Source organism: Leptonychotes weddellii, chromosome 3 (genome assembly GCF_054177405.1).
Source record: "Leptonychotes weddellii isolate Sample4059 chromosome 3, ASM5417740v2, whole genome shotgun sequence".
Lineage (NCBI taxonomy): Eukaryota > Metazoa > Chordata > Mammalia > Carnivora > Phocidae > Leptonychotes > Leptonychotes weddellii.
The window spans coordinates 147,008,725-147,028,412 of NC_138371.1; the positions used below are offsets into that span (position 1 = coordinate 147,008,725).

The window sequence follows — 19,688 nt, forward strand, 5'->3', positions numbered from 1 at the left end:
AATATAAAAACATAGCCAGATACAAACACACACACACACAAACTTAAAGGGTGGAACTCATTCAGCAGAGTGTACTTTTTTCATTTTTTCCTCTTATATAAGCTTACATTGGAAGACATAATGAGTAAAAAGGGCTAAAATCACCTATAGATAACCTGATAAAAGTTTGGGCAAAAATTGTATCTTCATCTTTAAAAAGAAATGATCATAATTTTTACCTTATAGGGTTACTGTGAGGATCTATGGCATCTATAGTTTAGAACATCTGTTACATAATAGTAATCACACAATATTAGCTATTACTATTATTCACTGGTGAACATATAAAGATACTTGTGTGAACATATTTACAGCATAGTTTATAAATGTAGGAAAGTAGAAACAACCTAAATATACAATAATATATATATTTATGGTACATCTGTTTAAGAAATAACTTGCCTTGAAAAATGATATAGATACATACTTATTGGGTGGTTAGATGCCCAAAATATATGGATAGTGAAAATAGCAGCATGAAGAGTATGATCCCTTTTTGTAAAAAAAAAAAAACCAAAATGCTAAAAAATTTTAACAAATTGCTAAAGGCCAAGTATAGGCTAATATGAAACTATAAAATTGCTGTAAGGGGCCCCAAAAGGGAAGCTCTCATTCACTCCACAGACCTCACTGGTACTTATAAGATAGGCTAGGGACAGGACTAGAGAGAGCCCTAAGGTACAAACCTGAGGAAGGGAGCAGTTTCTACTTTGGTTAAGGCTCTAAGCCTTGGTTCTTCTCCCCTACAGAACAAAACCTAAAGATGCTAGGACAAAACACTTTCTTTGGGGAAGGGAATAGATAAAACCACCTTTTTGGGGAAGGAGCAGAAAACTATGAGAGAAATTGCTGGAGGAGGAAAGCCTGATCCTTGATACCGGGATAAACAGCCTAACTATAATGGTAGAAGCAATGGCTAAACCAGAACATTAAAGAATATCTCCACCTTCCCACCATTAAAGACCAGCAAGCACCAATAAACAAGTGTCAAAAGTGTGAGAGTGAGTCAAGAACAAGGAGAGAGACCTCTGAGCACACTCTCTGAGAAAAAGCCTAAAGCTTTGGGTGGAACAAGAACATTGAAAAAGAAAGCATCCAGCAACCCAGCTGCTACCCTAAGCACAAAGTAATGCTAGATGAATTTTAAGCTGATAGGGTGCTAAGGTTAACCATAGCACAGTAAAACACAAACAGCTCAACTCCTGACCAGATTGATTCAATTCCACACATTAAATGTCTAGCAGAAGAGGTATGCCCATTCCAAGGCATAAATAGTATTTACCTCAGTCTGCTCTTACACAAGATGTATAGCTTTTAACCAAAAATTACAAGACAAAGAAGAAAGAAGAAAAATAACAATACACTGTTATTAGACAAAGCAGTCAACAGAATCAGAGTCAGATATGATCCAGATATTGGACCTGTCAGATGTAGTTTGAAATGACTATAATTAATATGTTAAAGACTCATGTGAACAAAGTGGACATGTACTAACAAAAAGGGAGTATCAGCAGAGAGTTGGAAACTCTAAGAATCAAATGGAAATGCTAGTAATGAAAAATATGGTATCAGAGATGAAGAATGCCTTTAATGGCTTCACCAACCAGTAGACTAGACAAAATTGAGGGGAGAATCAGTAAATATGAATACAGATCACTAGAAATTACTCATACAGAACCACAAAAATATACTGCTGGTGGTGGGGGGTACTCGGGGCATCTAAGAGTTGTAGGGCAATTTCAAATGATCGGATACATGAAAGGAGAATCTTAGAAGGAAAGGAGAGGTGGGGGTGAGATGGAGACATGGGACAGAAAAAATATTTCAAGATCTAATGGCTGTTTTTCAATTTCAAAGAATAATTAAAGACCTCAAACCACAGCTTCAAGAATCTCAAAGAACACTAGGTAGGATAAATACCCCCACCCTCTGAAAATCAAACACACATATACACTGAAATGCATAATATTCAAACTGCTGTAAATGAAAGGTAAGTAGAAAATGTTCAAGGCAGCCAGAAGAAAAAGACAAGTCAGATACAAAGGAACAAAGATAAGAATTACAGCAGGCTTCTCATCAGAAAGTATGCAAGCCAGAACACCATGGAATGATATTTTTAAAGTGTTGAAAAAATTAAATGAAACAAAAATATCTTTCAAAACTAAAGGATACATTGAAACAAACTATTCAAAACTAAAGGACACATTGAAACAAACAAAAACAGAATTCATTAGCAACTTACCTGCACTACAATTTGGAACTACACAAAGACTTGGGGAGTGCTGGAAATGGAACAAGGGAAGGTAAATATAAAATAAATTTTGTAATTTAAAAAAATTGCTTTAGAAGATAATTGTCTAAATAAAAATGGTAGCTATGCATTATAAATTTATAGCATAGATTAAAATATATGGCATTAGCACAAAGGATGGGAGAAAGAATTTGGAATACTACCATAAGGCTTTTAGATGACATGTGATGTGGTGTAATATTATTTGAAGGTACACCATGACTAAAGATACATATTTTAAACCCAAGGACAATTACTGAAAAAGATAGAAATATAAACAATAAGACAATAGTACATATAAAATGGAATCATAGAAATAATCCAAAAAAAGGCAAAGAAGGAACAAACAACAGATGGAGAAAGTAGAGAGCTGACAAGATAATAGGTTTTAAGTCAACCATATCAATGATTACATGAAATTAATAAAATATAAATGGTCTGAATGTAAACCCACAAATTGAAAGAAAGATTATAACATTAGTAAAAAAGCAAAACTCAATTATCTGTGTCTACAAGAGAGTCACTTTAAATATAAAGGCATGGAAAGATTAAAATTAAAATAATGGGAAAAGATATACAATGCAAACACCAATGAAAAGAAAGCTGGAATAATTATATTGAAATTAGATGAAGTAGACTTCAGAACCAGGAATATTTAACAGTGATAAGGACATTCTAAGGATAAGGAGATCAATTCACCGATAAGACATACCATACAGTTTGTGTATGTAGCTGAAAATAGAGCCTCTAAATATATGAGGCAAACACTGAGAAAACAGAAGGGAGAAATAGACAAACCCACAAATAGAGTTGGATATTTCAACACTCTTCTCAGTAATCAGTAGAACAAGTAGACCCAGAAAATTAGTAAGACCTTAACATAGAAGATCTTCACAACATTGTTAAACAACTTGACCCTATTAACATTTATGAATATTCCATCCCAAAACAGCTTAATTGACATTCTTTTCAAATACACATGGAATGTTCACCAGGATACACCATATCCTGGATCAAGAAATTAACAATTTTCTTAAAAGTTGAAATCATACAAAGAATGTTTTCTGGACTAATGGAATTAAATTAGAAATCAGTAACAAAAAATATCTGGAAAATTCCCAAATATTTAGAAGTGAAACACTATACTTTTAAATAGTTCATGGATCAAAGAGGAAGTCACAAAGGAAATTAGAAAACATTTTAAATTGAATAAAAATTTTAAAAAATCGAAATATACAGGTTTCAGCTAAAGCAGGAATTAGAAATCTCTAACATTAAATGCTTATAGAAGAGAAAAAATCAGGAGTTACAGAAAAATCTATAGCACTAAATGCTTACAGTAGAAAAGGCAAGGATTCAAGAGAAATCCATAGTATTAAGTGCTTACAGTAGAAAAGAAAAGAGGCTTCAAGTCAGTGATCTAACATTTTACCTTAAGATAGTAAAAGAAGAGCAAATTAAACCCAAATCAAACAGAAGGAAGAAATAATAAAGATAAAAGCAGAAATCAATGAAATTCATTATTGTACTAAAGATCCTGGCAATAAGGCAAGAAGAAGAAAGAAAGGGCATATGGGTTAGAAAGGAAGAAATAAAACTGTATTCATAGCATGATTTTAAAAAAATTTTTTTTAAATTTTATTTGGTTAGTCACCATACATTACATCATTAGTTTTTGATTTGTGTTCCATGATTCATTGTTTGCATATAACACTCCATAGCATGATTTTTTATATAGAAAATTGTTTATTTAAAAATGGGGGATGGAGACTGTATTTGAAATGTTAATGTCAAAAGACAAGGAAAGACTATTGGAAATATTCCAGGTTAAAGAATACTAAAAAGACATGGCAAGTAAATTCATTGTACCTGTTCCTAGATTAGGTCACGAGGGAAAATGCTCTAAAAGAAATGAATAGATCAACTAACAAATTAAAATATGGACACACTAGACAAGATATTAAAGCAGTGTAAAATTATGAAGGTGATAACTACACTGCTGTTATGTAAGAGAATTCTCTTATAGAAATACTGAAGTATTAGGGGTAAAGGACCATGATATATGTAACTTACCCTAAACCCCCAAATGGTTCAGGAAAAAAATTACATAGAGAGAGAGTGTAAATGCAGAGGACAAAACGAATGGGGGGGGGGTAGGATGTCATGGGCAAAGATTTCAGTGTTTCCTGTGCTATTTTTGTTTTTGTAACTTTATAAGCTTGAGGGTTTTTGTTTGTTTGTTTTTTTGTTTTTAAGTTCTTAAAAGGTTTTTCAAAAATGCCAAAAGAAGAGGGCCATTACACTTGAAGGGAAACTGCTTTTCTCCCAGTAAGCAACTGTGAAGGATTAGGTAAGGTCTGCTTATAGGAAGAGTATGTTTGCTTGCTTCTTGTTATAAAACACGTTTCCCCAAACTCAATGTTCCTCTCCTGGAATGCAGCTCACCTCCTGTGCAGCCATCCATCTAGGCCTTCTGTGTCGCCCTCCTGTGAGCGCAATGCAAACCTATAGATGATTATGCTCCTGGCTGTGCTAGAAGTCAAGCCCTTTTTCTCTGACCCAGGAGTCTCAAGTCTTCTTCCAGCATCCCTGGAAAAGTAACAGGCCAGCTCTTTTGATTGAAAGGGTAAAATCAAATCCCAGACCCGATGGTCTGGTTCTGTGAACATGTCTTCCTTGTCCCTATTTTCTGTTCTTTTTCTCACACTGAATTCTTTGCCAGGAGTCCCTTTCCAATTTCACCTCCCCAAATCTTACACATTCTACTTCTAGCTTAGTAATCTCTCCCTCCCAGATGCTTAGAAGATTGTTGTTTTGTTCCACTGATCATTAGTCATCTCTCTTTCCCTTTCTTTCTTTACTCCATTTCTTTTCCCTCTTCATCCATTTTTCTTCTTTTCCCCATTCTCTCCTTCCCTTTCTTTCTGCTATTTTAATGTAATCAGATTGAATATGACAAACTTCTGATTAGACCATGTCTGTGAGAGCAGACCGTTTATTCCTGTATAGAGCCAGGAGGATTTATTTATGCATTTCTGATTGACTGGTTCTTATTAAGAGCCACTAAAGTGTTCACAAACATGTTTTTTAAACCCTCACCACAGTGATAGCTTTTATTTTAGGTTAGTGTACTGTTTACATAGATTGAAAGTACTGATCACAGAATTTTCAGAAATTTTCTAGATTTTCCTAGAAATCATTCAGGGAAAAACCCTTCATTTTCCTAAAGATAATAGGTCATGGTTAGTGATTGCTATCGCTTCCCAAGGACTCATTACACTATTCTTATTGCTGCTTCTCACTATGGTTATAAACACTTATAATTTTTTCATACTGCCTTAAATTTTTATTTCATGTACTGGTAATATTTTTTGGAGGTAGCAATCATAAAATTATCATTTGGGTTACCATTAATAAGTAACTTATTGTAAGCATGTGCATTTTGTGGAAAACTGTTGGGCCATATCCAACCTTTGTGGTGTAATTATGTTTGAAACCATGATTCTCAAAATATCTAATTTTAAGAGGATTGCACCTCTCATTAGAATCTGGTCTATTAAATTAGTTATAAAATGTTTCTCTTGGAAAATTAGGCTATACATCAAGGTGATTCTACACAATGGATTCTAGAACCAGATTTCCTGTATCTGACTCCCATCCCTGCCACTTGCTAGTACAATGGGCTCAGTTGTACTAATTAACCTCTATGTGTTCTGATTCCTCATTTGTAAAATGGGAATATGGTACCTATCTCATGGGTTACTGGGAGTTAATTAAATGAATTGATAATGTAAAGTGCTTAAAAGAGTGCCCAGGACAAAATAAGTGGTATGTATTTTAACAAAACACTATTGATTAGTAAAAGATGGCTAATAGGCTATGATAGTTTCCATTTAACTTGTCAGCCTAAGTAAGAGGATACTTTATGCAGGTCATCAGCTTTGGAGGATTTTGCTTTACTCCTCTTTATATTTCAAAGTCCCACCCCCCCACTTAGAGCTTATTCTCACTAAAGAATTCTTTTCACAGTGCCTATCACCATCTTGTTTTTTTCTACACATTATTCTTTGTGTTTTGTATGTGTTACATGTTGTGTGTTCTGTGTGTGTGTGTTCCTGTTTGTTAAACGATTTGATGTGATAATTCCATTTTAGTGGCTTTTAAATAATTCCACGAGTCTGTGCTACACAAATGAGAATAGGTAAATATTTTAGATGTGTACTTACAGAAGCTATGGCATATAACCTTATACCTTAGTTATATATTTCCACTTTATCCAGTTTTAACCAACATTCACATATGATCCTTTTCTAGATTATGGTTGATTAAAAGTACTAGACCATATAAATACAAGTATGACCATACGTTGCTTTTAAGAATAAATGATCGCCCAGTAACGTGGTCTAAGTAAAATGTTCTCTTTTTTAATTATGTAGTCCTCCTCGTCATCCTCATCACAGCCTCATTCTAGCCACTGCAGAACGAAGGCCTCATCATTGTGTCACCATGCATCCCTGCCCTGGGTCAAACGTAACCATGTAGGCCCTGCAAAGGCTACCAGTCCATCTCTCCGTCTTCGTCGCTGGCGACCCTTCTTACGCCTACCATCTATGGGTCTCCATTCTGTTGTAAGTGTAGTCAATCTTCCATCTCTTCTTCCAGTGACAAGGATAGTCCATTTTTTCCCTTACACTTCTTCAGTCTTCAAAGTGCTTTTCTCTTGGTTCACTCAACCATTAGCTTTTTCTCCCCCAATAAGATTGCAAGCATACCTTTATGCTTTGCAGTCTAGCTTGACTTTCACCAGTGCCTTGGTGAACATTCATCTTCCCACTCCATATCCCACCAGCATAAGGATGCCTGCCTTTTGATGAGTACTGATCGACATTCATGATAATGTTTAAGTTCCTGTCTGTTGTTAAAGTAAATATGTATTCTCTTAACCTTCATTTCTCTGATTTCATTTAGTTGACCCAGGTCAGCCAATGCTGTGTACCTTCTGAGTTCTTTGCCATCTCTTTATTTTTTTCATGTTTCTGAACATGACTGTAGTCTCTTGTCATACTCCGGGGTCACTTTACTTACTCTTTCCTTAACCTAATCCTTCATGGTGTAGGGTGTTTCATCTAAGCTATTTTATTCCCTGAGGTGTCTCAGGTACTTGGTTTAATCTTGATCCAATCTTCCCTGCCTATTCAGTTTCTAAAGATCTTTTCCAAGTAGGAGGTGAAGATTTTCTCCTTATGAATTGCTTCCCATAAATTTTATGATTTCTCCTTCTTAGGTTGATAATATTAACAAACTATTAAAAAGTACATTTGTTCTTATAATCTTGCTAATTATCTTAAATGTTGAGACTGATGATGGAATTCTAATAATTCTCATGATTGAAATAAACTATAGGGTTAGGCAACTCCAGCTCTTTTCTTTCTGATATTTTAGACTGTTAATAGCAATGACTGTGGTTTGGCAGAGCCTACTTAGAAATGCTATATTTGAAAGATTTGGTGTGTGCTATCCATTTATAAGAAACTTGATGCTTCTGGAAATCATCATAACTTTTGAAGCCAGAGGAAGTCTGATTCCTTACATATTTAATGATAAAAAAATTAAAAGTTGGTGTCAAACATTCTTTCTTTCCCCTTATTTACTCTTCCAGAGCTAGCCTCAAACTGTGAAGTAGAGTCTTGACATGTTTCCTTAAATATCTGTTTTCACCAAATGTCAGAATGGTCATCAAAATAGCCTTTCATTTATGCTGAATATCAATCAATAAACTGCTGTCTATTTCATTTTCCCCATTGGATCACAACATGCATTTGCCATTTTTATTCATTTGTCGATTTAATATTTGTTGCTTCCCTACTGTGCCATACACTGTTTGGCATAGTAGGAGACATAAGGTGAATTATATGATCAGAGTAAAACCCTAATTTGTAAATACTAACTTGGGTACAATTGACTCTAAATATGACTGATTCCTTTGTACTTTTAAAATATTCTAAATAAAAGTGAACATACCATAAAATTGGTGTTTCCAGTTTTATATGATTTTACATAATTTTGATCTTTGCTCTCCATATTAATTTTGTTGCTTTATAGCTTCATAAGTATTTTCGTAGCATAGCATGGATTCTAAAACTACCCCACCTGAGTTTGAAACCAGATTCCATCACTTACTAACTGTTGAACAGTTTTCTTGAGAATAAATGAGTATATTACCTATCTCATAGAGTTTATGTAACAATTAATTGGTCAGTACATTTAAGGTACTTAAAACAGTGCCAGTGCCTGGCATATATTAAGTGCCATATTAGTAGAAATTAAATTTAAACTGTCATTTTCAACAATTTGAAATTTATATTTAGTATTTAATTAATTTCTCTCATTGATTTGTTACATTATTTTTAACTGTTTGAGATAATAATAAGTGTTGTATTATAAATTAGGGAACTTAATAAAAAATAATACATAAAAATAAATGTAGTCAACATGATCCAGTCTATAGCTTCTGGTTTCTGCCTTCTTGGTCATGTTTTGAAATTGAAGACTTTGCCTTTTATGTATTGTTCTTGTTTTTAGTGGAACAATTTTTAAGCAGTTAGATAATTGCAGATTTCACACTCTCAGACTAATGAAGTTGATCAAAGGGAAAGGCTCCCAGTAGGTACCAAGGTTCTGTGGAAGGCTTAGAAGTTTTTAGCTTTACTTACCTTTTATAATAAAGTTTGAAGGCTTTTCATGCCCTCTTTAGAGTTTTATATTTTTAGTATGCACTTTTGGATAAAAGGTATAATGACTCACCATTATGAGTCACTAACATTACTGATTTCTTATATTTGTGATAATGTAGTATTAATATTGTGACGTTACATAATGCTTTTATAGCACTTAACAATTTACAAAATATTTTCATGCATTTCATTTAAACTTTAAAACAGATAAGAAACCCAGTGTACACAGGGATCGGGTATATATTCAGGTCTCTGACCCTCACTTGTACTCCTTTCTCCTCTAGCATGGTTGTATTTACTGACAAAATATGAAAAATAGAAGCTATAAGATGTATTCTTCTTAAGAAGAGATGGTGTTAAAATCGTTTATAATTTTTTAAAATGCAATAGCTCAAAAAAATTAAAATACTTGATTTCCTGTTGGAGAATTGTCTTAAAATGAGTAAAACAAAACTCTTTTCTAGTTGGGTAAAAAATCATTTCTAGTATTTTTTTGTTATAGAACTGAATTTATAATTTGTAGAATTGCCTAGGTTTAGCCTTGAAAAATTGGATTCTCTTCTGGTCATTAGTAAAACGATATTGGATTTGAGTGATCACTAATATTTTTTGATTCTCTGACCAGGAAAGTAAGGAAATTCATTATCACTATCTTTAAATATTTGAAGAAGTATCCTGTTCAAGAGGGATTAGGCTTTTTCTAAGATAATGGAAAATACCGGGAGACATATATTAGTCTCGGTATGAAGGATAACTGCAGCAAAACTGTCCAAAGACAGAACGGACTGCCTCCGAACCTAGTGCCAGTCCCCCGTTCTCCTAGGGGCCACTGCAGATGGGGCTGCATGGGGGAGGAGTCTACTACTGGAGCAGCAGAAGTAGATCATTTTGTTTCCTACCAACAGTGGAATTCTTTCATTCTAAATTGAAGTTAGGGAGAGCTAGTTTGTCACATTAATGTTATGTTGAGATTCTCCCATTCATAATTGGAGGGAAATAATCTCTGAAGAATAATGTGAGATTAGATGAGTCACTCTATCTGTACATGTTTTAGAAACATTCAGTAAATCCAAAATAGTAATGTTTATTCTGTTGCTTTCAATTTTTTCCTTCTGAAAACTTCTTAAAACTACTTAAAAAAACTACTTAAAATTATAAAATTATCTGAAGGTGAAAAAAGTATGAACTTTACATTTCAGACACTATTATGTTATAGGATGTTAATATGAAATGTGATTTGACTTATGCCTCTTTAAAATGTTTGCCTCTAAAATTTGCACTTGCGTTTAATAGTGATTGTATTTTATTTCAAACCATTTAAGATTTGAGATATAGCTAATATACATTAGTGTTAACTGTGCAGCTTACTGTGTGTCATAGACAGTACCATTTAATCATGTATTGATTTTGGGTAACTTATTTACATTTCTAAGAAATGTAGCAGATATTGTTTAATGCAGATAGAATTTGGTAAACTAAAAAAAAAAAACAACAAAAAAAACTAGGTGTAATTTAATTTTAATTTCAAGTAGTTCACTAAGAAAGCAGCCAAAATATCATAGGTTACAGTTAATTGCACTTTAATTTGCATTTATCTTCCCTCCCCTTTTACTCTTTTGGGCTGGTTTCCTGCATTTATTCATTTTTAAACTTTTTGAATCTATGATGAATAATGAGACTTATTTTATTCTAAGACATATTACATTGTTCAAAAAAGATTATCAAGTTCAAATCATTAAGGAAAGAATTCACTTTCTTGGTGTCTTAAAATTCAGCTTGAAAAGAGTTTCTTTAACTGTTTATGTTATAAATTTTTTTAACCTTTCTTATTTCAAATATCAAAAATTAGACAAATGAGTTCATGCATTCATTTCATTCAGCAAGTATGCATTATGTATCTACTAGGTACCAGGTGTTATGCTAGGCACCAGGGCTTCCAAGTTTCAACGATATTAAAGGTGTTTAGATCAGTTGAGATTAAAAAAGATAGGCTTTTAGCTGATGTTTTCCTGGTTAATGGGTGAGGACATTGTCATAAATGTGGTCATGTTCATTCTTTGTCTACCATATCAAAGATTAATAAACCTTGAATTATATTGGATAAATGTTCTCTCATGTCATTTCATATTTGTATGTGTTTACATGTACTTGATTGATTTGACTACTAACATGCATAATATGTATTTTTCCCTCCTATTTCAGGCACCAAGTATAGATGAAAAAGTAGATCTTCATTTTATTGCATTAGTTCATGTAGATGGGCATCTCTATGAATTAGGTAAGAACTATTTAAATTTACTCTGGGGAGGTAAATGATAAATGGGAAAGTCTCTATATTAACAGGGCTGTTGGCATTTATTGTGTTTAATATTAATTGCCCTTTAACATTGAGTAGGCATAATGAAAGTTTTCCATTTAAGATTTTTTACTAGAAAAAAATAATTTTTTTGATTGTTTAAGCAAGTTATAATTCAAAGAAGTGTGCGTATCACCTTTGTATTTCAAGCAAAGCAGAGAAGTAAAAATCATAGGAAACTACTATAGATCACTTCAGCGTTCTTTTTTTTTTAAAGATTTTATTTATTTGACAGAGACACAGTGAGAGAGGGAACACAAGCAGGGGGAGAGGGAGAAGCAGGCTTCCCACTGAGCAGGGAGCCGGATGCGGGGCTGGATACCAGGACCCTGGGATCATGACCTGAGCCAAAGGCAGATGCCTAACTACTAAGCCACCCAGGCACCCCGGATTCCTAATAAATTCTAAAGGAATATTGAGCAAGAACTATTGAGTTAGTGAATAGAAAACAGTGATTATATATAATGTATGGTGATTAACATAACATAATAAAAAAATATTTGTGATAGAAAATGCTAGCGGTTATTAAAACACACACACACAATACTTGCTAATACAGAGAACATATATTATGTATAGTTATTTGTGATTTGGCAATATAGAATCACCTATGTAATGAAATAATAATCTTCAGGGGCTTGATCATATATTTCTCTTGCCCTGCAGTGTTCCCAGATTCTTGAAACATGCTCTCTACCCATCTGAGAGCTTTGGCCTTTAAAGTACATTCACCTCTGTCCATTACCTCTAAACTCAGTCATGATGAGAGGTAAATAAATTTTGAAGGAACACACACACACACAAAAAGAAAACAGTGATTAAGAGAACAGCATAGGTTTTTAAGAAAAAAAAAATCATTTTCAAGTGACCTTATTTGTTTAAAGATAAGGCTATATGATTGTAGACATGTGCAAGTTAATTACTACAGGACAATTATTCCACAAAGGATAGTGGTTATCTTTAATATATTTATTCCATACTAAATTGTAAGGTTAACTGATAAAAGGAACTGAGTTATTCATCTTTTGGTTGTCACCTCTTCCTTTTCCTTAGGGCTTCATGTCATTAATGGCATATGTAGGAGGGGAGAATGGCATTTTTAAATAGATAAAATTACCCTTTATGGATAAATTAGAACAATGGGTTTGGAAGTGAATTCAGAACTGATTGAATCATCAGATTAGAAAACTGATAACTAACAATTTATTGTCTACCTGGAGTAACAGGAATACTCTGAAACATTAAAAAATTTTTATTTTGAAATAATTTTAAATTTTTATAAAAATTATAGAAATTGTATACAGAGTTCCCATAAACCCTTTACTCAGATTCCCCAGATTCAGTTAATATGTTTGAACCATTTGAAAATAAGTTGCAGACACAATGCCCCATTATTCTTTAATATTTCTGTATGTATTTCTTCAAAACAGGTGGATACTGTCTTTCATAACTGTAGTATGACTGTCAAAATCAGGGAATTAACATCGATCCATATTACAATTGAATTCACAGACTCTATTCAAATTATTCTGATTTTTACAATGTCCTCTATAGGTTTGGAATCCAATCCAGGATTGTGTGTTGTATTTAGTTGTCACATTTGTCTCCTTTAATCTGGAATGGTTCCTCAATCTTTTCTTTTCTCTCGTGTCTTTGACATTTATTTTTAAGTGTACAGAGCAGTTACTTTGAGATTATTTTTCAATTTGGGTTGTCTGATATTTCCTCATGATTTATCCATTTTTGGCACATACACCACAGAAGTGGTGCTATGTTCTCAGCACATCATTTCAGGAGGCTCATGATGTTGATTTGTCCCATCACTGGTGATGATGACCTTTATCATTTGGTCTAGGTGGTATCTGCATTTCTCCATTATAAAGTTAACAAGTTTTTTAAACTTGTTAATATGTTAATATGTTATAGTTATTAATTAGTAAGTAATGAATAAATATTTTATCAGGAGATACTTTGAGCTTATGTAAATGTAGTTTCTCATTAAGCCTTTATCAGATTTAGCATCCATTAATGATTTTTAATTGATTATCACTATGATGGTTGCCAAATGGTGCTTTAAAAAAAAAAATTCCTCCACCATTTCCTTTTTCCCTTATTCATTCATTAATGTCAGAATGGACTCATGGATTCATATTTCACTCAAAAGGTTACATACAGTTGATTATCATAATTTATTTTGATGCTTAAACTTTCCCCAAATTGGCCTTGAAGGGAACCCCCTCAAGCTTGCCCTTTTGTCTTTTTGATATGTTTCTCTCATTCTTCAAGCACTTTCTCACTGTCAGGTAGAATAAGACTAGACTCATCTTTGATTTTATGTGCCCTGGCCCTGTTATTCAGTTGCTTCTCCATTGAGCCCTGGTTCCTTTTAGTGGAAAATGATATTTAGAACCAATATCTCGGTGGTAGGTATGCTCATTGCTACTAAGATATCATTGCTTCTAGGCCCTTTCAGAGGACAAAGGTAGGAAATGTTTGTATGTATTAGAAAATACACTCACATACATATATGTGAATATGAGTATAGACACACCCACAATTATATCTGTTTATATATTTAAAAGCATTCTAGAGGGGAGGGGGTGGGAGGATGGGTTAGCCTGGTGATGGGTATTAAAGAGGGCATGTATTGCATGGAGCACTGGGTGTTATATGCAAACAATGAATCATGGAACACTACATCAAAAACTAATGCTGTAATGTATGGTGATTAACATAACAATAAAATTTTTTTTAAAAAGCATTCATTTCCATTAACACTTCTTTTTTTTTAAGATTTTATTTATTTGCGAGAGAGACAATGAGAGACAGAGAGCATGAGAGGGAGGAGGGTCAGAGGGAGAAGCAGACTCCCTGCTGAGCAGGGAGCCCGACGCGGGACTCGATCCCGGGACTCCAGGATCATGACCTGAGCCGAAGACAGTCGCTTAACCAACTGAGCCACCCAGGCGCCCTTCCATTAACACTTCTAAATCTAATAGTATATAGTTTATTCTAGTGTTCTCCATTACCCTTCATGTATTTCTTGACTTATCCATTCCTCTTGTATATAAACAAGCTCTTAGCCACCCCAGCCTAAAACTCAGACCCAAACACAATGCTCCCTGCACCTCCCCCCGACTTGCCCCCAACTGATCCTTGCCTGGCCAGGCCCAGACAGAGCAACAACTCTGCAAAGTGGGGACCCACCTTCTTTCTGATATTGTGCAAATTCCTGAACCCCGCTCTCTTTCTCCTCAGTCTCCTCATTAAGACTGTTGTGCTCTGCGTGGGTTTCCAATTCATGAACTGGCAGAAAGCGATCACTGTTGAGCTCACATAAAAGCTACCTATTTCCTGATGTCTAAGAACACTGTTTCAGCTATTTCCTCCAGCTTTTTCGTTGTTTCCAGTGGAAGGCCTCATCCAGTACCAGTTATTCCAACCTGGCTGGAGGTGGAAGTAGCCTCAGTATTATTTCTTCACTTCCCACAAGGAAGATCAGAATTTAGCTTTCCTGGTCACTCTTGTTCCTCGCCCACCCTCCCAGTCATGAAATAGATTATTTCCTTTCTCCTGGTTCTGTTGTAGTTATATTACTATGACCACGGAAATATTTATTCTCAGCTGAGCCATAATTAATGTACTTTTTAAAAAACTTGGGGTGCCTGGGTGGCTCAGTTGGTTGAACGTCTGATTCAGGTCATGATCTCAGGGCCCTGGGATTGAGCCCCGCATCGGGCTCCCCACTCAGCAGCGAGTCTGCTTATCCTTCTTCCTTTCCCTCGGTGATCTCTCTTGTTCTCATTCTCTCAAATAAATAAATAAAAATAAATACATTTTTATTTCTCCAGTTTTAATAATTGTCTCATTTTGCCTTTTGGTTTGTTTGGTTAATCTTCCCTCATATTTTTCTTTCACCGTGGTATCTACCAGCCCAGCTCTATCACTGTGTTTGTATATGGATTCAGACATTTTTATTACATTTGGAAGCCATGGAATTATAGAAGGGATTGTGTTTTTTTTTTTTTTTTTAAGATTTTATTTATTTATTTGGGAGCGAGCGAGAGAGAAACAGCATGAGAGGGGAGAGGGTCAGAGGGAGAAGCAGGCTCCCCGCTGAGCCGAGAGCCCAATGTGGGACTCGATCCCAGGACCCGGGGATCATGACCTGAGCCGAAGGCAGTCGCTTAACCAACTGAGCCACCCAGGCGCCCGGGATTGTGTTTTATGGATTGAACTTGAAGTGCCACATTTTTTCTTTTAAAAGAATTTATTAGAGAGAGAGCAAGAGAGAACACGAGCAGGTTGGGGAGAGGGAGAAGCAGACTCCCCACTGATCAGGGACCCCAATGCAGGGCTCAATCGCAGGACCTGGGATCAGGACCTGAACCAAAGGCAGACACTTAACCTACTGAACCACCCAGGCGCCCCATGAAGTGCCACTTAAAAGACATAAGAGATTTAGATTTGGATATAGAGTATCAGTTAACTTGGGTTAGGATGAGTTTATATAATACTGGACTTTTTCCTTTTTTCATAGCATTCATAAAGTAGTAGTTTATTCAAGATGTTTATAATTGTGTTTAATTAACATTGGTGGTCAGTGAAATAACCCTAGATTATTTAGATTGTTGGTATAGACCACTTACTGCCTTGCTGCTACACAATTAGTAGAAGTAATATATAAATCTTGTGGTGGCTCCCTTTCATTGGTATAAGCATGTCAGTCTTAGGAACCTTCTGATTTGAAATAAATATTTCATATTCCTGAGGGTAGAAACTAGGGTTGTAGCTTTTTAAAAACTGACTTAGGAATTTTTCATTTTTTAAGGAAATTAAAGCCAATGTTTATTTCTTATAAATTCTGTTTATGAAGATAATTTAGGCTTTCAAACATGGAAGCAAGGTTCTAATAACATATAATGTAAAAAATACTGATAGGTAGCACATTTAAAATATTTGTTTTAGGATATATTATTTTCAGTATCTTTGAACTTTCGCCTCACTGTGGGAAGAGGAAAATGGAAGTTGGAAGTACATTATAAGCAGCTAAATGTTACAGCTCTTTGTTCACTTTCCACAGATGGACGGAAACCGTTTCCAATTAACCATGGGGAAACTAGCGATGAAACTTTATTAGAGGTAACAACAAAACTTGTTGGCCTACTTTAAGTGTTACTAATGTTCTTGTTATCTTTAAAATATCTCTAAAGATCTCTTAAATAACATTTTCTCTGAATTTGGATCCTTACACTCTTGAGAAAATCCAAAAAGAAAATTCTGAGTTAGTGTTAAAAATCTACAGCAAATGAAGAGATTTTCAGAGCTCGTTGTGTGAACAAGTATCAAATTTGAAAAAGGTAATAGTATTGAAAGAGTTGCACATCTTATCTCATATTTCACTGAATCCAAGATACCATCGTTTGTATCTTGATCCTGATTTTAGAGACTTTTAGATTTATGAACAAATTATGTGGCTAAGAAATAGTAATTTTCAAGTTAAAGGTTTCTTTAAAGTACTTTAAGAAAGAACACTTACTATATCTTACAGTTTTGTACTAAGCAAATTAGGCTACCAACCATTCACTCTTCTGGTGTGTGCTTTAAATTATTTTGCATTTGGAAAAAGAAGTCTGATGTAAGGTTAGTATGAATTAGGAAAATGTGAAACACTTATTTATCATTTGAAAGGAAAACACATGTTTATAAAGTGAAAAACTACACATTTTTTCCCCATAGGATGCCATAGAAGTTTGCAAGAAGTTTATGGAACGTGACCCTGAGGAATTGAGATTCAACGCCATTGCTCTATCTGCAGCATAGCTGGTCAGTGATGGAAACACCCAATACTGTATTATCTGCAACAAAAATTAAATTTCTGCTGCCATACACTAACTCAAAAATTTTGATATTTTCATTAACTTGACTGATTAAACTTTATGTGAATTAAACTTTGACTTAATCTGTGTTTTGTTTCTGTTGCACATTAAAGCTGTCCTTCTTTTCTCCCCTTTCTTTCTTGTGAACGACTTACCTTGTCTGAGGACTAGCGATAACTTTCTTACTCTCTTTTAAATTTCATGGGAGATTTTGTCTTGGGTACAGGTACAGTTTCCATCTGCATAGTATAAATATATATCACATATTTTGACATATTTCCTTAACAAGCAGTTGTGGAGCATCGACTTGTCATGAGCTGGATGCGGATCTAGGGGCAGGAGTTGCAGCAGTGAACGCTGTCCACAGGTTCCACAGTCGTGGAGCCTATGTTCTTGTGGGAAGATATGAAGAACACATCAGTAAGATACACACCAATGCTAGATGCTAGGCAAAGTCAGATTTGGGTGAGAGAGTGACTGAGTGGATACTTTAGATTCTGTAGTCAGGAACGGCTCCTACGAGGAAGTAGCTGTGAAGTTGAGATCTGAATAGCAAAAAAACCCAGCCAATCAGAGAAAGGTGGTAGAGAAGAGTAAAGGGAATAATGAATGCAGAGTCCCTCAAGTGGGAAAATCTCACTGGATTATCAGGCCAGAAAGAAGGCTTCTAGGACCAGAGCATAGAAAGTGAAGGGGAAGGTGGCAAGAGATGAGGTTAGAGGAGGAGGGGCTGAGTGATACAGAACAGAAAAAGGCATTTGGATTTATTGCAAGTGTGATGGTAAGCCATGGAAGGTTTTAAGCAGGAGAGTGACCTGATTTGACTTACAATCTTAGAAGATCATCTTGACTCCTCTGTGGATAATATATTAGGGAGCGGGTAAGAATGGAGGCAGAGAGATTTGTGAGGAGGTCATTGAGAGATGGTGATGGCTCAATCTTAAAAGAAGTGGTAATTTAGACGAGCTATGTGTGTGAATTTGATGTGTGTTTTGAAGAAGGGAGGGCTTCAGCTGCGTCTTACAGGATAGGTGGAAGGCAGAGAAAAGGTGGAAGAGTATAGAGCTGGGTCAAAACACAGGGTTAGTGTGATGGCAATGCCCTGTATTTTGGGGCGGGGAGAGTATTGGTTACACAGGTGTATGCAATTATCAAAACTCATTGACTTGTTCATTTAAAATCTGTACTTCACTGTATATATATTTTACCTCAAAAAAAGAAAAAATACAGAGTTGGGTTGGAATGAGTATAGCAGTTAGGAGAAAGACCAAATTGGTCTGGAATGAAGTTCTGGAACAATCACTGAATGTAAATGTGTATACCTGATTCACTGAGGTAACCTAGATTCCTGAGGCAGTGACCTGAGATAAGTGGTATTTTAGAAAGAGTAATGGGGCAGTGACTTAGAGAATGGATTAGATCTATGTTACTCAAAGTGTTACATCAGCATTACCTAGGAACTTGGTACAAAATAATTATTTCAGACCCCACCCTAGACCTACCAAATCAGAACTTGGGTTTTCGACAAGATCCCTGGGTAATGAATATGCATATTAAGTTTGGGAAGCACTGGATTAGAAAAAAATAGACTATAATGAGGAGGATCACTTTGGAAGACCTTTAAACTCCCTATGCTGAAGAGTGCCTGAATGAAGTGATGGCAATAGGGATGAAGAAATCATCTGAAACAACTGATAGTGTATGGGGATGGTGCTTCTGTCCTACCAGTAACAACCAAGTGCTCTACTCTTTTGTTCCATCATTTATTTGCATTTTGAACTCCCATCTACTTTGTATATTATCTTAAAATTTTAAGTCTTCCTAAACAGCTCTCTGCCTGTTGCCTTGCTGAATTTCTCCTAGCATTTATTACCAAAAGTTTACATTATTTCTCAGAGTTTGCTGTGATGCATACTAATTTTTCAGACTTAATGAGCAAGAAGGGTTTGAAGTTCCGTATCTGTTGAAAACATTGGGTTAAAGTTAATTAAAAAAAATAGTTATATTGGGTGGGGGCAATTGCAGAACTCAGAGCTTTTTTTAAAAAAAATCTGTATTATGAATGTAATTTTCTAGACATTTAGGACTGGCATTCTTTTGCACACATTAGGATGCTAGTTCCTTGTGAAACTCAAAATTTGAAAATTTTCTCTTAGGTTTATGTCTAGGATTTTAGTCCTACTACTGTATTAACTATAATACTTTGTTTAGTAACTTTCTTAAAATTTAGCACTTGTAGAAGAAATTGATCGTTAATTTTGTATAGAAACTTGTAGAGAGACACTAAGGGTGGTCAAGTCATGGGTAATTTCTGGAACTTGTTAATGACTAATATATTTGGGGGAAATAGAACTAAATGGAACTGAAACTTTAAATGTTTTTACTTGGAC

General features: G+C 34.8%; 1 protein-coding gene across 1 annotated transcript in view; it reads left to right on the forward strand.

The window, feature by feature from the left end:
• The window catches only part of UCHL3 (ubiquitin C-terminal hydrolase L3), a 43,928-nt gene extending 26,558 nt beyond the window's left edge, over positions 1–17,370 (forward strand). Inside the window, exons 7-9 of the mRNA XM_006733619.3 lie at positions 11,266–11,341; positions 16,503–16,561; positions 17,159–17,370. Of these exons, the coding sequence (XP_006733682.1) occupies positions 11,266–11,341; positions 16,503–16,561; positions 17,159–17,242 (219 nt within the window). The 3' untranslated portion in view covers positions 17,243–17,370. The remainder of the gene's footprint in view (positions 1–11,265; positions 11,342–16,502; positions 16,562–17,158) is intronic.
• The last annotated feature ends 2,318 nt before the right edge of the window (positions 17,371–19,688 follow it).